Source organism: Haliotis rubra, unplaced genomic scaffold, assembly GCF_003918875.1.
Source record: "Haliotis rubra isolate DU_JTF1 unplaced genomic scaffold, ASM391887v1 Scf9, whole genome shotgun sequence".
NCBI lineage: Eukaryota > Metazoa > Mollusca > Gastropoda > Lepetellida > Haliotidae > Haliotis > Haliotis rubra.
Window position 1 is genome coordinate 41,487 of NW_025767634.1, and position 19,022 is coordinate 60,508.

The window sequence follows — 19,022 nt, forward strand, 5'->3', positions numbered from 1 at the left end:
CAGCATTTCAGCCATTTCTACAGAACCACAATGGTTACTGCAGTAGGGTCTTGCGTCCATCAAAATCGGCAGATATGAACCCGACAAACACCTATTGCACATGCACTACAGGCTGAGCGAGCTCACACCTTCCCCTATATCTAATCTCCACACTCCTTTCGTCCAAATGCAGTAACTTTGATCTGGGGATTTACTGGACTTGGGTGAAAAGCAATAAACCATTTCTACATCCATAAGAAATCTCTGTTAACCAGAATCATACAATTCCGTCTGTTCATCGCCACCCACAGCAATATTACAGCTGTAAGGCGAATGAAGATTTCATTTTCAGTTAACTTTCTGGCCGTATTTTTATGTTTTAAAACATAATTTCCAGAGATCATCTAAAAAATGCAATACACAGTCGAATGTTTCATAGCTTTCTAGCGCCAGCACTTGAACTCCACATCTGTTTTGTATGCACCCTCTGAACATTCGCAATCTTACGTCACTTGTGTCTGAATCTCAGTTTGGGACCCCATTGTTAAATCTGGGACACCTACAATTATATGCTTGTAATAAAAACAAAGCGCCAAGTCCCACGAGGATGCACAAGTCATCACTATGGTGAGTTACCGTGTATTGTCTTCACATTTGACACAACCATCCGTGGGGTTGTCTTGTGGTTAAAACCTTCAGGCAAAAGAGTTCGATTTCCATGGGTACAAAGTGTGAAGCTGATTAATATGGTGTCCTTTGATATGCTTAAAGCAGTGTAAAAAACGCGCTTTCCTTCACAATTTTGGACACGTCCATCAATTGTGCATTACATGTTATATCACACACAAATAATCTGGCTGTTCTTTTCCTCTTTTTCTGAAGAAGCACATGTTAAACCTGAACACAGATTTAAAAAATAATGATGTCATTTAACGAATGCTCATAATACATATAAAAATATCTCGACCATTTCCCAACACTTTTATTTGAACAATAAGTACATTAAAAATAGAAACGGTTTCATGTGGATTTAGACTAAAGGGCCGATAACCATGTGGTTGGCACACTCCAATATACCCCTAGTCCATGGACAATACAACCATGGTATATGGCACTGACACATCACATCGTGGGAGTCCAGACAGCAACAGGTTCCTGGTAACATGTAATTGTCCCAAGGATGCCATGATGGTTCCAGTGGTCAGGTTCAGTGACTGCTGCGTGTCACAGCACCAAGATGTCGTGGATTGTTGCTCATGATTTCAGTCACTGGTTTGTACGCTTGTATATTTACAGGTCGACTAGAAACAGCTAAAATAGTGCGGACTGTGGCGTTAAACACAAAACAAACAGGTCGACAAGAAATAGTTGAAACACTATGACATTATCAAACATTATCACTGGTCAGACAAGCGTCCCTCGGCAACTTTCTCCACTGCAGTCAGGGAAGGGGAAGGTATCGGGGATGATCTGGCTCTCCGTTGTGAACTCCAGCACAGAGTCGTTGACACCACGGAACGTCAGCTGCAACATCACCACAATGAAGCAACTCTTTGTATAGTGTTAAAATGTTTATCTATCTAATCAATAAAAGTAAACATTTCTGTACCACATGAAAATCACCCCGTTTTATCAATAAGTGTAACACAAATAGAACCCAAATGCTAGACATTGTTATCTTATCTGACATTAAAATGCAAGCTTTGGATTGGTTAAGGAGCAGGTAGTTAAATTGTTTTCCAGTAGCAGACTCACAGGCTGGGACAACTTTCATGTCGACCTCTGAGAGTGAGTGAGTGTATGGTTTGACACCACTTTTAGCAATATTCCAGCAATATCACGACAGGGGACACCAGAAATGGACTTCACACATTGTACCTGGGTCTTCAGCGTAACAAGCGGACGCTTTAACCATTAGGCTACCCCACAGTCCTTTCCCTCTAAGAAATAAGTCGGGGCACATTTTCAGTATAAGTTACACATCTTACTTATGTGAGTTGCAGAAATGAATACCTTTGGTTCAGGAAGTACCTCGTGTTATGCTATGATAAATAGCTTTCTGGTAGAGACAAAATGTTGCAATAGTCATCAAATCAAATTCATTTGTTTCATGATTCCGAGATCTGCATATATTGGAAGACAAACAGAAGGCTGCACAAAATATACAAGGTATTGCAGATGGTGTATGAATGACGACACCATCAGCTGGTTGGGCCCAGGTTTGTTGTTAATGTTGTGACAATGATGAAACGTCCTCATCCTCCGCTGGTGGAAGTAAAGCTCCTCTCACATGCGCACTGACTCAGTGTAAACTAATAAAGTGAATTGGACCAACGAGGAGTTTATACGAGTCCTGCCAGCATCTCTGGATACACGTACCTGTATAAAGAAGGCTCTCCATCCCACCTCGGGGTTTTCAAACTCTACCACATACGTGTTGTTACCCTGGAAGAGGTAAACATATGCAGATATTGTGGGTGGCGAGTCTACCGGTACAGCAGGAACTTCCTACTGGCAACGCAACACCTAGTGTCAGCGATTCACTCATAATTTCCCCAACTATTTTGCATGTTGCGAAACTGTCTTGACAGAGAAGGATACAGTTATACTTGCACGAAGATCGTCAGTAATGCATTTTTTTTTTTTGCTTATTAGGCTATATATTTATTTTTCTTAATTTTCTTCATACTTCTTTATCAGCTTGCGTCTAATACTTTTAGGCACCATCACTTTAAGCTTTACACACGCCATTCCTGTCTCTATGTGTCGCATTGGGATAGATTCAGTCCAGTATGCGGTTAGTGTAATTTCCTTGCCGCAGGGACCGCGGTAAAATACTTTATGTGGTACATAAAAATCGATGTTACTTTCATGAAAATATGTAAAAGATAAAAAACAATAAAATTAAAAACTGCCTCTACATCCAGTCATTTTGGAAAAAAGAACACGAATGTATATATTTGGCCCTTAATGAACGTATTCTCATCCCCCGTGTGGGCTGCACATGGAAACATATATGTAATATACCAGCTGACAGTATGTACAACACTTACCACATATTCTGTTGACTGACTGTGCCAGATGACTGGGTGGGGGAACGGTTTGTCGGGGTCGCCAGGGGTGCCCACCAGCAGACGGAAGTCACGCCTGGAGAATAAAGATACGCCAAATCTGTGTCAGGACTTATGTTGTCATAAATGATTTCAAATTAGGCGTCTGATGTTTATTAAGTGTGTGAGTTTCTTATTATGCCGCTTTTAGCAATATTCCGGCAACATCACGGTGGGGGACACCAGAAATGGGCGACACACATTGTACCCATGTGGGCAATCGAACCCAGGTCTTCGGCGCGACGAGCGAACACTTTAACCAATGGGCTACCCCACCGCCCCGATGTTTATTGAGACTCTCTTGTAAAGATGACATTCTTTCAAAGAGAATCTATCACTGGCCAATTGACATGCAGGCGAGCCAGTAATATAGTTTCAATAGTGTAAGAGCAAAACAACTTTCAATGATGTGAATGGTTATTTTAATAGTTTTTCTATACTTTTATACTTCCGAGCATTACTTTATCTATCATCGCTGACACAATTGTCCGTTATGTCAATTTTACTTATTGTTTGAAAATATTTTATTCAGTGTTGAAATGGATTGGGCACAAGTTATGTAACTTATTACCGCCCGCTCCCATCAGAAACATGAACAATAATGAATGGACATAACGAATGGACATAATAATATCAAGACATATTAATGATTAATCGAAGCGCTTACTTCGTACAATGTATTTATGCACATGTCTAAAGATATTTTCATTAATAGTATTTGGCAGAGCAGGGTTGCCGTAAAGAATGGTATCAATGTCTTAAGTGAACTTTTGATAGTTCAAAGTCTTGCTTCAGATCAAAACGGCAACTGACAAAATTTGGACATTTTAAAAAGAAATGGTTAGCATCTTCCACCGGAGCACCACAATTGCAAGCTCTACTCTCTGATAGAATTAACACGAAACGTATCTGCATGTAATGAACTACACGAATGTCTTAACTTCGTGTGTAGTATATTTGTCTTTCTTTCAGCAAATAGAAAATATTTTGGAACCTTGTCATTTTTTCCAGGTAACTTTGATTTAAACAATGATAATGAATTTGTACATTTTGTTGTAGAGGAGAGAGCATTCCATAAACTTGCAGAATCATAAATAAATGACTTTTGGAGAATTGAGGTGCGAAATTTAGGAACAGACAAATCTGATTTGTTAGGCAAGTTGTACCCGGAAATGGTTTCAGTAAAAGATGGAAGCAATCAGGTAATCAGGAGCTTGCATACTAACAATTTTGTAGAATGTAGAGAGTTTCCTTTGTGTTCGTCTAACTTTCAATGGTAACCAACCAGTTTCACTGTATAAACTATATCTTGAAGCGAATTTAGGCAATCCGGTTACAATTCTTGCTGCTTCAAGTTTTACTTATGGTTATAGATTATGAGTGTATTTAGAAGAGTAGCATGCACTACCTTTCTCCTCCTATCGTCTTGGCCCAGTAGGCCGTCACAGTCAGTGGCTCCGTCTCCGTGGTCACGGTTATTTTACCTCCATTGGCGGTCTGCAATGTTCAGTATGTGTTCTCCAGGAACAGTGAAATGGTGCATGGGTTACAAATGAGATATTGATTCCTTTACTATAGTTAACATAACTAATATACAATATTGAAATGGTCAGTTCCTTTCTACATTTCCCGGTATTACAAAGTAGTTCTACTTACCAATTCTCTAACCCAAGAAAACTTCGGTAGTGGAGACGCCTTAAAGAAAGACACCCGTGGTTATCAACAGTTAAGACAAATACTGCATAACAACGTCCGTCAGCGTTATACAAACATTCATAACCGTTTTGTGTTTGTTATACACAAGTAGACCTTAAAACAAAGCAAGCAAATATTGACCTTCGCTAATGAATCATTCGAATTTACCAGTGTTGCCACGTGTGACATAAATAACCCAAGGCTTTTTCTTCAGAGATACTTTTTTCAACGATTGAACATTCATGGGGTAATTAGAAGAGTCACGTGCTTCTAATTCTTCATTATAGGTACTGTACAGTTTATGACGGTGATTGTACACATTCATGGTGGTGATTGTACACATTCATGACGGTGATTGTACACGGAGATTGTACATTCATGACGGTGATTGTACACATTCATGACGGTGATTGTACACATTCATGATGGTGATTGTACACATTCATAACGGTGATTGTACACATTCATGACGGTGATTGTACACATTCATGATGGTGATTGTACACATTCATGGTGGTGATTGTACACATTCATGACGGTGATTGTACACATTCATGATGGTGATTGTACACATTCATGACGGTGATTGTACACATTCATGGCGGTGATTGTACACATTCATGACGGTGATTGTACACATTCATGACGGTGATTGTACACATTCATGACGGTGATTGTACACATTCATGGCGGTGATTGTACACATTCATGACGGTGATTGTACGCGGTGATTGTACACATTCATGACGGTGATTGTACACATTCATGACGGTGATTGTACACATTCATGCCGGTGATTGTACACATTCATGACGGTGATTGTACACATTCATGACGGTGATTGTACACATTCATGACAGTGATTGTACACATTCCGTGATTGTATTGTACACATTCATGACGGTGATTGTACACACACATTGTACACATTCATGATTGTACACATTCATGGCGGTGATTCCACACATTCATGGCGGTGATTGTGATTGTGCACACACCGGTGATTGTACACATTCATTGACGGGTGATTGTACACATTCATGACGGTGATTGTACACATTCATGGCGGTGATTGTACACATTCATGATGGTGATTGTACACATTCATGGCGGTGATTGTACACATTCATGGCGGTGATTGTACACATTCATGACGGTGATTGTACACATTCATGGCGGTGATTGTACACATTCATGACGGTGATTGTCACTGCTTGATGTAATGAGCAACGACCCACACAGAATCTGATGACAACATTCACGACGTACATAGGCTGTTGGTGTACTAAAGTAAGTCTGAATCCCTACATGGTCGTCACTTACGACATCTACAGGGTTCCTCAACCCAACCCGGAACTCAAAAGACATATTATGAGTAAAAAGGACGTCCCTTTTCCTTACATCAGCCACTACTTCTACTAACCAGATGATAGAAATGTTTGGTTGAAATTAATTGACGCTTTCCAATGTACTTCCATTCAATGGGGGCGGTGGGGTAACCTAGTGGTTAAAGCGTTCGCTCGTCACGCCGAAGGCCCGGGTTCGATTCCCCACATGGGTACAACTTGTGAAGCCCATTTCTGGTGTCCCCCGCCGTGATATTGCTGGAATATTGCTAAAAACGGCGTAAAACCATACTCAGCCAGTCAGCCAGCCATTCAATGACCATGTTACAATATCTTTGTCAGTTAACACAGATACCAAATACCGATATATGGTCTCTGGTTAACATATGGGCAATGTCACATCAGTATGCTTGTTTGTTAGCTGTATGACTCAACACTCAGCAATATTCCAGCTATAGGGCGGATGCCTGAAACATTTGAGCCTGGATCAGACGATACAGTGGTCGACCAGCACAGATTGCGAGAAAACTATTTTAACCCAATTGGAACATTTCATGAAACCTTACAGACATAATTGACAGGAAGAAAGCTCGCATGGTAAACAACAAGCTGATCTCATGTCCGGCACAGCTATGTTCAGCGTTCGGTAATATTCTGGAATACAAAAATAACAGGGTCATCAGCATGAGAGCATTTACCTTAAGTGCACACTGATCCTGTTCTGGGCGAGATCATTAGTGAACTCCACTTACTAAAGTTAGAAATAATCTTGATTGTCTTCAGCTTGCTAATTCTAATGTAAATTTAGCAAGCACATGTCCATTGATTGTTATCAATGTAAGCATAAGGTCTAATGGTTCGTTTGGAAAAATCCATTGGTTTAAACCTATGATGCATTTACCATATATGTCTCTATTCAGTAATCAGTATAATATTATACAACTTAAACTGGGTGCACGTAAAGCTTTAAGACTGACTGACTGAGTTTGGTTTTACGCCGCTTTTAGCAATATTCCAGCAACATCACGGCGGGGGACACCAGAAATGGGCTTCACACATTGTACCCATGTGGGGATTCGAACCCGGGTCTTCGGCGTGACGAGCCAACGCTTTAACCACTAGGCTACCCCACCGCCCCAAAAAGCTTTAAGAAATTTATATGACTCACCTGAGGTATTTTGGTCCATTGAGGTCTTTGTAGTAGTAGTGGGAGTCGTCGGGGAGAAAGAACTCGTCCCCACCTGTACTGATGATCAGCTTTGGCATTGTTAGCTTGTCGTTGTACGCTGGAACATAAACAAACATCATCAGAAAATGTTTCAGAGTATGAACGCAAAAATGCTCCTTACTACCCTAACGTTTCATCTTACGGTGAATCTATACTACCCATCAAAGTTTAGACTAGTGTAAATGTGGCCACTTACTTCAGTCAACTGTTCTAAACTAGATTTTGCAAAATATTTCATACTGTTTAAAGGTTATGTTTACATATGAACTGATGTATTGTAAAACAAATTCGTAACGTTGAAAAGATTGTTGTCATGAGTTCAATAAATGATGAAACTCAGTGAAAATTGGCGAATTCTTAACAAACCTTTACACCAAAACGCAGCTGTTCATATGCACGATATTTGCACATGCTTTTCTGCAATTTGATATATGATCCTCATGCAGTTCACCTGCATTACGTTTGCAGTTGGTACCCCCAAGTTAGTGGAGAAATTCATCTTCGATGTAACCATATATATCTACATAACATAAAGTGAGGGCTTAAAGTGAGTCTAAACTTTTGATGGGTAGTATATAACACGAGTGGTTTGAAATTACATTGACGACATTGGACTATAATGCATCAGACTATCTCGAAAGAATACAGTTGATTTAAATAGTTTTGTTTATAGCAACATACTTGCTACAAGGATACTCGTTGTTTCCATGATGTAATAAAATCCTTTTCGAACAATGAGAGAAGTATTTTGACAGTAACGTTGGAATGATTTTGTCCAGAATTGCAAATTTATACATGCGACTGTTGGAACTATTATGAGATCTTTTTGGGAATTACATGAATGGATGCAGAAAAGAGGTAAATTTAAGGGTCCCGTTAAAGATCATTGCACTTATAAAGCATTGCGTGGGCAGGTTTGTGTGCCTCTGCTTGTACAAATCTGGACTTCTGCTGGTTTAATAGTGCTAGCTCGGGAGACTTGCCGCCGTTTAACATGAATTATCAGCTCAGGCACTGTATACAGACTCGGAGAAGATTCGTCCTTGTTTGATCCCCCAACACCCACCCACCCCTTTCCTCATCATGACCACGGGTACTGTAACATCGATAAGTGACGCATTCGTTCATGAATTGCCACCACAAAACGTCCAAAATATAGTGTCAGAAGACATATTTGTGGTACGATAAATGCATATCCTTGTGGGTACAGTGTATTCGCCTGTACCTCCTCCGGTGCAGTTGTATTATTTGATAACACGAGTAAAGTACATATTTACAAATTGGGTCTATGACGTCGGCCATCTTTTGGGTGTTGGGGTTGTCTAACGACTCAGTGAAGTTCAGTTCATAGTAGTCCTTAAACGCAAATGTCCAGCCTCCATAGGCTCGGAAGTGATGGTGAAGATTCTGAAACAAGCAAAACATTTACTCTCATGGGAACATGTGGAATATGATGTGGAGACATCAAAGTGAAAAAGAGACGGAGTTGTCTTGGATGCCGCAAGTCTCTGTGCAGAGTTGCTTCCCTTGGGTGTGCCAGAAACCTACGATGAAATCCCAAACTTGACCTGATCATGTTCCAGGTTTGTCGGGACCCCTGTTTCACTTCAGGATTCCCAACACAGCAACTCCTACTTGACCAAAACCTTGAACAACTTCGGGATTTCCTCCCACAAGAAGCCGATACACTGTGACATAACTGAAACACTATTCAAAGCGTCGTTGAACGCAACTAACTCACTTACTCACTCAGTGGCATGTGGTGACAGAAACATAAAACGTTTCTACTTTTGTCTTCATTGGCCCACTTAAAATGAGCGGTGGGGTAGCCTAGTACTTAAAATGAGCAGTGCTTACTTTACAAGAAAATAAATCTTGTTCCTTCATCTCTACGTGAGGTCCGAATGTCGAGAGAATAATGTATCTCATGTTTAACCTATAAAACAGTCAGAACTATTTTTCATTATTTCTCGATACCATTGTGTAAGAACACCCCAATGTATTGTCCGACAATTCCTCGACAGGCACACAGAATTATGAGAAGAAGGTCCTGTAAATCATACTTTGACCATATGTAACAGGTCCATGACGATGGGGCTGATTCCCTTGACGCGGGGGTCCACGGCTGCTGTTGTCCACGTCGTCCACCCACGCTACAACCAGAATATACAACACACATGATTATAGCGTACGCACTAGAAATCTATTTATAGACAATTATTAACAACGTCTATCTGTCTCTGAGATGGAAAGGCGTTACATTTTGATGTAACGTTTCGAATGTAGCCCTCTGTATAGATTCCAGTTTTGGAGTATATGAAACATTGACTCAATTAAACAGTACTACGCTAGGCTCATTTATGTATTTGTGTATATCTATGACCCATACTTGTGATGGAAAAGACCAAATAACTGTCCGAGGAAATGTAAGGTAGCTCGATGGTAAGTGCATTGTCTTTACATACAGATTCACTGCGTTCGATTCCAGCATTCCAAGCCCACGTTAGGTCTCCAGTTTTCCTATCTTCTCGATCAGTGCATGCTTACAGCTTCTATTAATATCTCATCTTTGCCTGACATTAGTTTAGTTCACAGGGGCTTGTAACGCTAAAAACTGCCATTAAGGCATATACTGTCACTGACGGGGTCTTAGTACTATATAAAAGGACACCAAAGGGGCTTGTAACGCTAAAAACTGCCATCAAGGCATATACTGTCACTGACGGGGTCTTAGTACTATATAAAAGGACACCAAAGGGGCTTGTAACGCTAAAAACTGCCATCAAGGCATATACTGTCACTGACGGGGTCTTAGTACTATATAAAAGGACACCACAGGGGCTTGCAACGCTAAAAACTGCCATCAAGGCATATACTGTCACTGACGGGGTCTTAGTACTATATAAAAGGATCCTTAGTTAAGTGTATAGTGTTTAGGTTGATAGTATTTGTCAACAGACGTATTGGTGAGGAAGTGAAAGATTTCAAAACACGTATTCTGAAACTACGCCTCCTGTAGGGCAGCTTGCACTGTTAATGTTGCTGTGCCGAGTTAAGGAACTGAAACCTATGTGCACCCGGTACAACCTTAGGTAATAACCGTGTTGCACCAGACAAAACAGGTTGTACCTCCTGCTGAATATAAAATTCTATATAATGATTTAGTTTTGGAAGTGAGGAATTATAACATCCTAACATATTCTGGGTCTTATAACATCATTGTTTATTATATAGGTAGTATTTTTCCTGTACCACGATTGGTCAAAAGACCGTCACATGATTGACTACAAAACACGATACTGACTTGAGTTTTCTGATAAATTACGATATTGACTTGGGTTACTAAAAATAGACAAGGAATCCCGTACGAAGGGGCTTCCCCCGCTTTTCAGCCAATCAGATCACTCGGATAGATGGCACAATGTGTGCATTAAAAGTTTATGTTAAAACCCGTTTCTCTTTCATTATATAATAAAACAATTATAGACTCTTGTAGAGGTCGATATCGGTTTTTATTGACCTGAGAAAAACAATATCGACCTCGCAAGATTTTATAATTGTATAATCTTACTTGTTAAAATGATATCACATGAACAGTCAGTGTGAGTCAATCACCTTGTAGGCATTAGAGTTACCACTCCAAGTCATTCTGTTCTTTGAACAGCAATCTATTAACATGCACTGAGTGCAAGTAGGTATAAATATGGAGTTTCATTTTGCAGTTTTCAGGTGCAAGCACGAGTGCAAGTTCTAAAGGCTTAAATTGAGCCCTGCAGTTTAAGGGTGAAACGGTATACCACGGTATTAGTAGTAGAACCGCGGTATTTTCCTTTCGGTTCGGTATACTGCAATGCAATCCAAAATTTCGATATTATCCGTTTTCGTACTGTCATTTTATTAACCTTTTAAAACCTTTTCTAAAATGTCTAGAAATCGAATCATTTGTCAAAATCTATGCATTTCTTTGCTAGACGGCCGCTATTTTCCCGGAAGTAAGTTCACATGTACCGAACCCAAACGGACCGAACCGAAGGCCTTGTACCGCAATACGTACCGGACCGTGGTAAGAGCGTACCGTTTCACCCCTACTGCTGTTACCATCGTATATCAACATGCATGTTCATTTCATATTTCATATTTCACCAGACCCGTGAAGGTCCGGGTAAGAATGAACCTTCAGTAACCCATGCTTGTCGTAAAGGCAACTAACGGGATCGGGTGGTCAGGCTCGCTGGCATGGTTGACACATGTCATCGGTTCCCAATTGCGCAGATCGATGCTCATGCTGTTGATCACTGGATTGTCTGGTACAGACTCGATTATTTACAGACCGCCGCCATATAGCTGGAATATTGCTGAGTGCCGCGTAAAACTAAACTCACTCACTCATATTTCACCTTTGAAGCTCCGGCCACATAAAACCTGTCTATGTTAATATCCAGCAGACTTTGCGAAAAATTGGCTATGGTGTCCATCCCTCTCACGGTGGCCTGGAAAAGGAGAAGAGTTAGCTTTTAGCGTGTTAAACTGAAGTTAAACATGCTTCCACAGGTAAATTGTTCAAACGTAATTAAACAGGAGTTCAAAATAAGCGACTGTTCTCAAGTGTTATCGGTGTTCAAGCAATATCACGACAAACGACTCCCCGAACAGGCTGCACGAATACAATAGTCTTCCGCGTGACGATCGTACGTTTGAACCATAGTGCTTTGGATAGGAATACACAGTTTTAAATAGCATCTCTGACTAGCTCTGTCATATAAGTGACATTGGATTCGGGCCATTAATTAGAGGATCCTGACACGACTAAGGGACGTAAATCTATACACACTGTGTTGCGGTGCGTAAAAAGACAGTAATCATCGATTTGTGCACATCTGGTAAAAGGTGCATCCATTACCTTGGTCATAGGGAAGCGGAGTAGGAATTCTGGATCGGAGGAGTTGACCTGCACAAACGTCTTCCATGTCCATGCTATCACTGCGTCCTCTGACCGGGCCTTGTGGGTCGGGTCAGCCTAGTAAGATAAATATTGAATAACGATTCCGTTGTTGAGTGATCGTTACGATTCCGTTGTTGAGTGATCGTTTTCATATGTATGCGTGGGTAAGTATGTGTGGTGTATATTGTTTAGATGTGGTATATTGTTTTCAGCAATGATAATGATTTGTTGGTATGTACTCACCAGGAATGTTGTAGGTTGGTTTGGTATCATTTTCAGATCGGCCCCAATACATCCTGTACTGGCAGCCATCATGGTTGTGAGAGAAACAAAGTTGTCCTTCACACTGGAAGTGTAGAAAAGTTGTCCTTCACACTTTCCTTCACGCTTGGGAGGGCTGGAGTGTAGAAAGAAACGTTACATGAGGGGTGTAATATTGTCCTTCACACTTTGAGGGCAGGATGATAGAAACGTTACATTGTAATATTGTCCTTCACTTTGAGGGCTGGATGATAGAAACGTTACATTGTAATATTGTCCTTCACACTTTGAGGGGTGGATGATATAGAAACGTTACATTGTAATATTGTCCTTCACACTTTGAGGGCTGGATTATAGAAACGTTACATTGTAATATTGTCCTTCACACTTTGAGGGCTGGATGATAGAAACGTTACATTGTAATATTGTCCTTAGAAACGTTACATTAATTTGGAGATAGGTTACATTGTAATATTGGGGGTGGATGATAGAAACGTTACATTGTAATATTGTCCTTCACACTTTGAGGGCTGGATGATAGAAACGTTACATTGTAATATTGTCCTTCACACTTTGAGGGCTGGATTATAGAAACGTTACATTGTAATATTGTCCTTCACACTTTGAGGGCTGGATTATAGAAACGTTACATTGTAATATTGTCCTTCACTTTGATGGATTAGAAACGTTACATTGTAATATTGTCCTTCACTTTGAGGGATGGATTATAGAAACGTTACATTGTAATATTGTCCTTCACACTTTGAGGGTTAGAAACGTTACATTGGATCACATAGAAACGTTACATTGTAATATTGTCCTTCACACTTTGAGGGCTGGATTATAGAAACGTTACATTGTAATATTGTCCTTCACACTTTGAGGGCTGGAGTGTAGAAACGTTACATTGTAATATTGTCCTTCACTTCACTTTGATGTAGGCATTGGATTTGAGGGTCCTTATAGAAACGTTACATTGTAATATTGTCCTTTCACTTTGAGGGCTGGGAAACGTTACATTGTAATATTGTCCTTCACACTTTGAGGGCTGGAGTGTAGAAACGTTACATTGTAATATTGTCCTTCACGCTTTGAGGGCTGGATTATAGAAAAGTTACATTGTAATATTGTCGTCACACGGGGCGGGTACGAGTGTAATAATGCAACATTGTAATATTGTCCTTCACGCTTTGAGGGCTGGATTATAGAAACGTTACATTGTCATATTGTCGTCACACGGGGCGGGTACGAGTGTAATAATGTAACATTGTAATATTGTCCTTTACTCTGGGCAGTCTGGAATGTATGATTGTAATATTGCCCTTCTTAATGAGTGAGTGAGTTTAGTTTTACGCGGCACTCAGCAATATTCCAGCTATATGACGGCGGTCTGTAAATAATCGAGTCTGGACCCGACAATCCAGTGATCAACAGCATGATCATCGATCTACGCAATTGGGAACCGATGACATGTGTCAACCAAGTCAGCGAGCCTGACCACCCGGTCCCGTTAGTCGCCTCTTACGACAAGTATGGGTTACTGAAGATCAATATTCTAACCCGGACCTTCACGGGTTCCTTCTTAATGGGTGGTTGGGGAGTAGTAATGTAACATTGTAATATTGTCCTTTTCGCTCCGAGAGCTGGAGTGTAATAATGTAACTCTTTCAGCGTAATCATCTAAAATTGTCCTTCACAAAGAGAGGACGTCACATAAAATGTAACATTGTAATATTGTCCTTTTCACACCTAGAGCTGGAGTGTAATAATGTAACACTTTCAGCGTAATCATCTAAAATAGTCCTTCACAAAGAGTGGACTACACATAAAATGTAACATTGTAATATTTGTTTTCACAATAGTCTGACAAAAAGTGTGATAACAACATTGTACTATTGATTGTGTGCAGACGCAAGTGTGATTGTCACCATATCTGTAATAAATATCTGGGTTGTGTACTGGTGCAGGGCCTAACAACACCTTCAAATAAGAAGGTATGGTTGTTTGAATAAAAGCGACAAAACAACTCCAAAAATAGTTTTTCTATTAACAGAAATCTCTACCACTAGGACGGTAGGAACTCACGGTAATTGTAGTTAGAACATGAATTATGTCTAATAAGATAAATGAAACCTTCCGTGAATTGCACAGTGCGAGCAGAGATGCCCCTCTCTTATGGGGAATTGGGATCACAAAGAGGCACAGACTGTAAGCATTTATACAGACAGACCACGGACAACAGAATCGAGCGAAACATGGATTCGAACCCTAAACGGCCACTTGTACGTATGTATCCACTGGACCACCCTCCCTGTGCCCTGCTTGCCCCTACCTCTACTCCTGCTTATGCTTACCCGGCATGGTTGGAGCCGCCATCAATCAAAATGAACGCCGAGTCTTTGAATACCAGTTTATCAGGAACTGTTATAGTCAGGTAGTGCCACCAGATGGGGTTGGTAACCACGGTCTCTGTAACATGGACAAGAGTCAAGAAAATATTGTCAAATGGTTAACAAATTCAACTCATTTTTAAAAGACACTACTCCATGAAACTTACACAAGAGTGAGTGAGTTTAGTTTTACGCCATTTTTAGCAGTATTCCAGCAATATCACGGCGAGGGACACAAGAAATGGGCTTCACACAATGTACCCATGTGGGGAATCGAACCCGGGTCTTCACCGTAACGAGCGAACGCTTTAACCACGAGATTACCCCACCGCCCCACTTTACAAAGGAACAACGCTAGTTTTCTGTGAGATTCCACCCATGTGTCTCTTGACTGCTAAAACCCTGGCCGTACGTGGTGGTGCTCGGGCTATCATCCTCTGGATCACACGCGTTACATCCTCGTGGGGAGTGGGGATAAAAGTGCCCAGACCCCTCTATGCTGGTCGCGAGATTTTACTTCGTGGATCGGGTGGTCAAGCTTGGTTGATTGTGTGTCATCGTTGCTCGTATTCTGCATCACTGGTTTGTCTAGTCCAGATTAATTTCAGTTCATGCACATGTATTATTGCTGATAACAAACAATCGAATACATGCTTGAGGACATATGGAACCCGTGTGGCTTCAGCTCAGTCTTCAGTGTTACATGGTAACTTAAATAATTTTAAAATTAAACGAGACTTACCTGTAAGGTACAGAATCAACATTTGCATTGTACGTGTAATTCACGGGGTGGTAGGGGTAGTTAAGTGGTTAAAGCGTTCGCTCGTCACGCCGAAGACCCGGGTTCGATTCCCAACATGGGTACAATACGTGAAGCCCATTTCTGGTGTATGGAATATGCACAAAAACGGCGGAAATTATATTCACTCTCTCACATATGTAATTCCGATCTGTAAATCAGTAATCCAATCTTACCATCTTTCCACTTCTGAGACGTCATGTTGAGAACATACAGGGTGAAGTCAGGCCCTCTGTAGGTGTGGTCCTTCAGCACCTCGTACGTGTAGTGGGGATCATACCTGTTAACATAGTCCTCTAACACGCCGCCATGCGCACAACCTAACGCCAGCAGTAACAAAACAATACCCCCCAACACCATGATACTGACTCTGCTCGCTGCGGTTGAAGGTGTGAGACCCCAGAGAAAGTCGTTCAAACCACAACTCTGATTGCTGGTCACAAGATGATATGATATGACACGATCATATGCGATATACGAACATTCGACCGAACTTTGTCTTATATTCAGACTGATAAAAGATGAGCGTCATATCTCTCACAAGCACAGTAAGCAACACTGAGACACAGATCTTGATTAAAGAGAGAATTTGCTTGAACTTCGTCATAGTCACAAGAAGTTTTTACAATAATATACATTTGTCACAGGAGGAAGACGGCCCGGAATTGCGTATACCTGAATATGTTGACTTTACTTCCGCGTTTGGGATAATTAGGTCGTCCACGACGCGCTAGTACATTGGGGGCGGTACTGTAAACTTCAGTCGACAAGGATGTAGACTAAAACGCTCAATATGGTTGGCTGGACAGACTGTCGGGTTTGTGTTTTTGTTACGTGGGTATTTTAGCTTTTGTGTTTCTTGTGAGGATAAATAGATACTGAGAGATACAAATAACGGATCACAGGAAAACTCTAGCGTTCCTTTATTATTTTCCAGTTTTCATCACAAGAGCGCTATTCAAAGCTAGTGATGTAAAAAGGAAAATATAAAATTGAACACTTGAATTTTCCTGTGATCCTTTATTTGTTTCTCTCAGTATATATGTCCACTGCGGTAGTGAAATACAGGAAGTAAACACTCGTCGAACTCTGTGGGTTTGATGTTCTATGCAGCGTGGGTTACATGTGCTTTGCATCTATACATACATGCATGCATGCATCTATACATACATACATACATACATACATACATACATACGTACATTAAAGGAAACGAGTAATAATGTGGTTCAATGCCCCAATATGTATAGAGAAATTCAAACAATAATGACACGACATGACTTGTTCGAATATATCATTCAGTTTTATACGCACGCATCCATCCACGGACGCACAGACAGCCACCAATCCATCTCCATCCATCAATACATCCATCCATCCACACATTCATACATGCACGAGTTATAACGGGTTTCAGTCGGTTGTATATTCTGTCAAGTCTGGGAGGTTGTGAGGTGTGAATAGTTTAGCCCTCTGTCTCTACGATCCCCCTGTCAGCTCTACAGCTATAATGCGCTCAAATACAGAACTTGAGTAATTGAGCATCGTGAAACTTTCCATCAACGCTATGGTACGTATTTCGACGTAAGTATCATGATGCATTATGACAGATATTTCTGATTCAAATAAGAGTGGGAAAAAGCAAACTGAAGTCCAACAGACCTGATAATGCCGCCAACAGAAATATTTACTACAACTGGGAATTGCATTCGTTAGATCCAATAAAACACACGTACAAATGTATTCGCAAACGAGCAACCTCAAACAATTAACTGTTCTTCAGAGTTTATTTCGTTCAACAAGTACACGACATGATATAGAAAAACATCCACCGATAAAGTAGGATCATGCCAGCCTACAGCCACAATAATCACTAAATCAATCAGCAGCCCTTCATATCCTTCACTCGAATGCGGATGATTATACAACATGTATGAACATTAACACATAAACTTACATTATCTCTTGACTGTTAATTTTAATTTTGTTTGTACACAACAACAAATTCAGCATAAGAAGAACATTTCAACACAGTACGCATTGAGGCTTCTCTTGTTTTGATGTTTATATGGAAATATGAATATGATACGACTTATGAATACGCACTGTCAACTTCTCTTCTAATCTCGATACATGGTGTCAAGTATCAATCGTGTATCTCCCCACTATCGCCTGCTGTTCTGTGGGTCACGCACGCACGCACACACACACACACACAGTTGCATGTCATTCGGGTAGACACGCACCTAAGTATGCACACGCTTTCTTTCACCAATATCATCTACGCCGCCTTTGCTGGCTTCATGTTCGCAGCCGCCCGCTTTTCCTCCAGCTTCTTCACTCATTCTCAATATAAGTGCACAATTACTAAAAATTCACGTCGTTTCCATATACAATATATTTTCCAGTAAATGCTTGATTAAAACGTTACAATATATGATTGATTTATTTAATTTAAAATCAAAGTGGCAACATCATGATTAACTTTGCAGTCCATATTTGTGAGAAATGCCCGAGCGAGAGAACTTGTCAAAATAGGAATGTCGCAAACAGGAGATGGTACATCGACTACGTTAGTGAGATGACATGCTGAGTTGTGGAAGCGGAAACAAGTGTCTAATGATACATGCAAAATGGTCAGTCTCAGATTAGACTGACTGACTGAGTTTGGTTTTACGCCGCTTTTAGCAATATTCCAGCAACATCACGGCGGGGTACACCAGAAATGGGCTTCACACATTGTGCCCATGTGGGGATTCGAACCCGGGTCTTCGGCGTGACGAGCCAACGCTTTAACCATTAGGCTACCCCACCGCCCCTCTTACATAAGAACCAAATAAAGCCGACTGCAAGTAATTTGTTTCAACTTGTTTACCGACCGATCACCGCACGACTTTCTACGCAAGTAATCATGTGCAGTTGTGATGCCATTCAGTATTCATCCTGGTTCCCGGGCCTCATTGGTTTGTATTGAGCCAATGAGAGGCCCGGGAACCAGGATGTTCAGTATTGTGAATATATTCAGCAGTTAGTTACACTGCATTTTATTGACATTACATTTAAAATAACTGTGCCCACAAACTCAGAAACATCACACTTAATTGGGATCTTACATAACGCCCTTCGTGCACGCCTAATACAAGGGACGTAACTCTGCAAACCAAAGCGGTAAGCCGTTCATGGTAGCCATTCTGTTGCCCAACAAGTTGACTTAAATCCTTTATCTAAAATACTACCAGGCACCTCAGTCCATACCTCAATGTATACTATTG

At 40.8% G+C, this 19,022-nt stretch overlaps 1 protein-coding gene across 1 annotated transcript; it reads right to left on the bottom strand.

Moving 5' to 3' along the window:
• Positions 1 to 944: 944 nt before the first annotated feature.
• LOC124263841 (autocrine proliferation repressor protein A-like) lies at positions 945 to 16,458 on the bottom strand. The gene is made up of 14 exons (XM_046698561.1): positions 15,927 to 16,458; positions 14,916 to 15,030; positions 12,544 to 12,655; positions 12,259 to 12,375; positions 11,756 to 11,848; positions 9,422 to 9,511; positions 8,636 to 8,765; positions 7,299 to 7,416; positions 6,697 to 6,784; positions 4,746 to 4,784; positions 4,498 to 4,586; positions 3,033 to 3,126; positions 2,359 to 2,424; positions 945 to 1,503 (listed from the first exon to the last, which is right to left on the bottom strand). The coding sequence occupies exons 1-14, from the start codon at positions 16,108 to 16,110 to the stop codon at positions 1,384 to 1,386; spliced, it is 1,455 nt and encodes a 484-aa protein (XP_046554517.1). The 5' UTR covers positions 16,111 to 16,458; the 3' UTR covers positions 945 to 1,383.
• Positions 16,459 to 19,022: the final 2,564 nt, after the last annotated feature.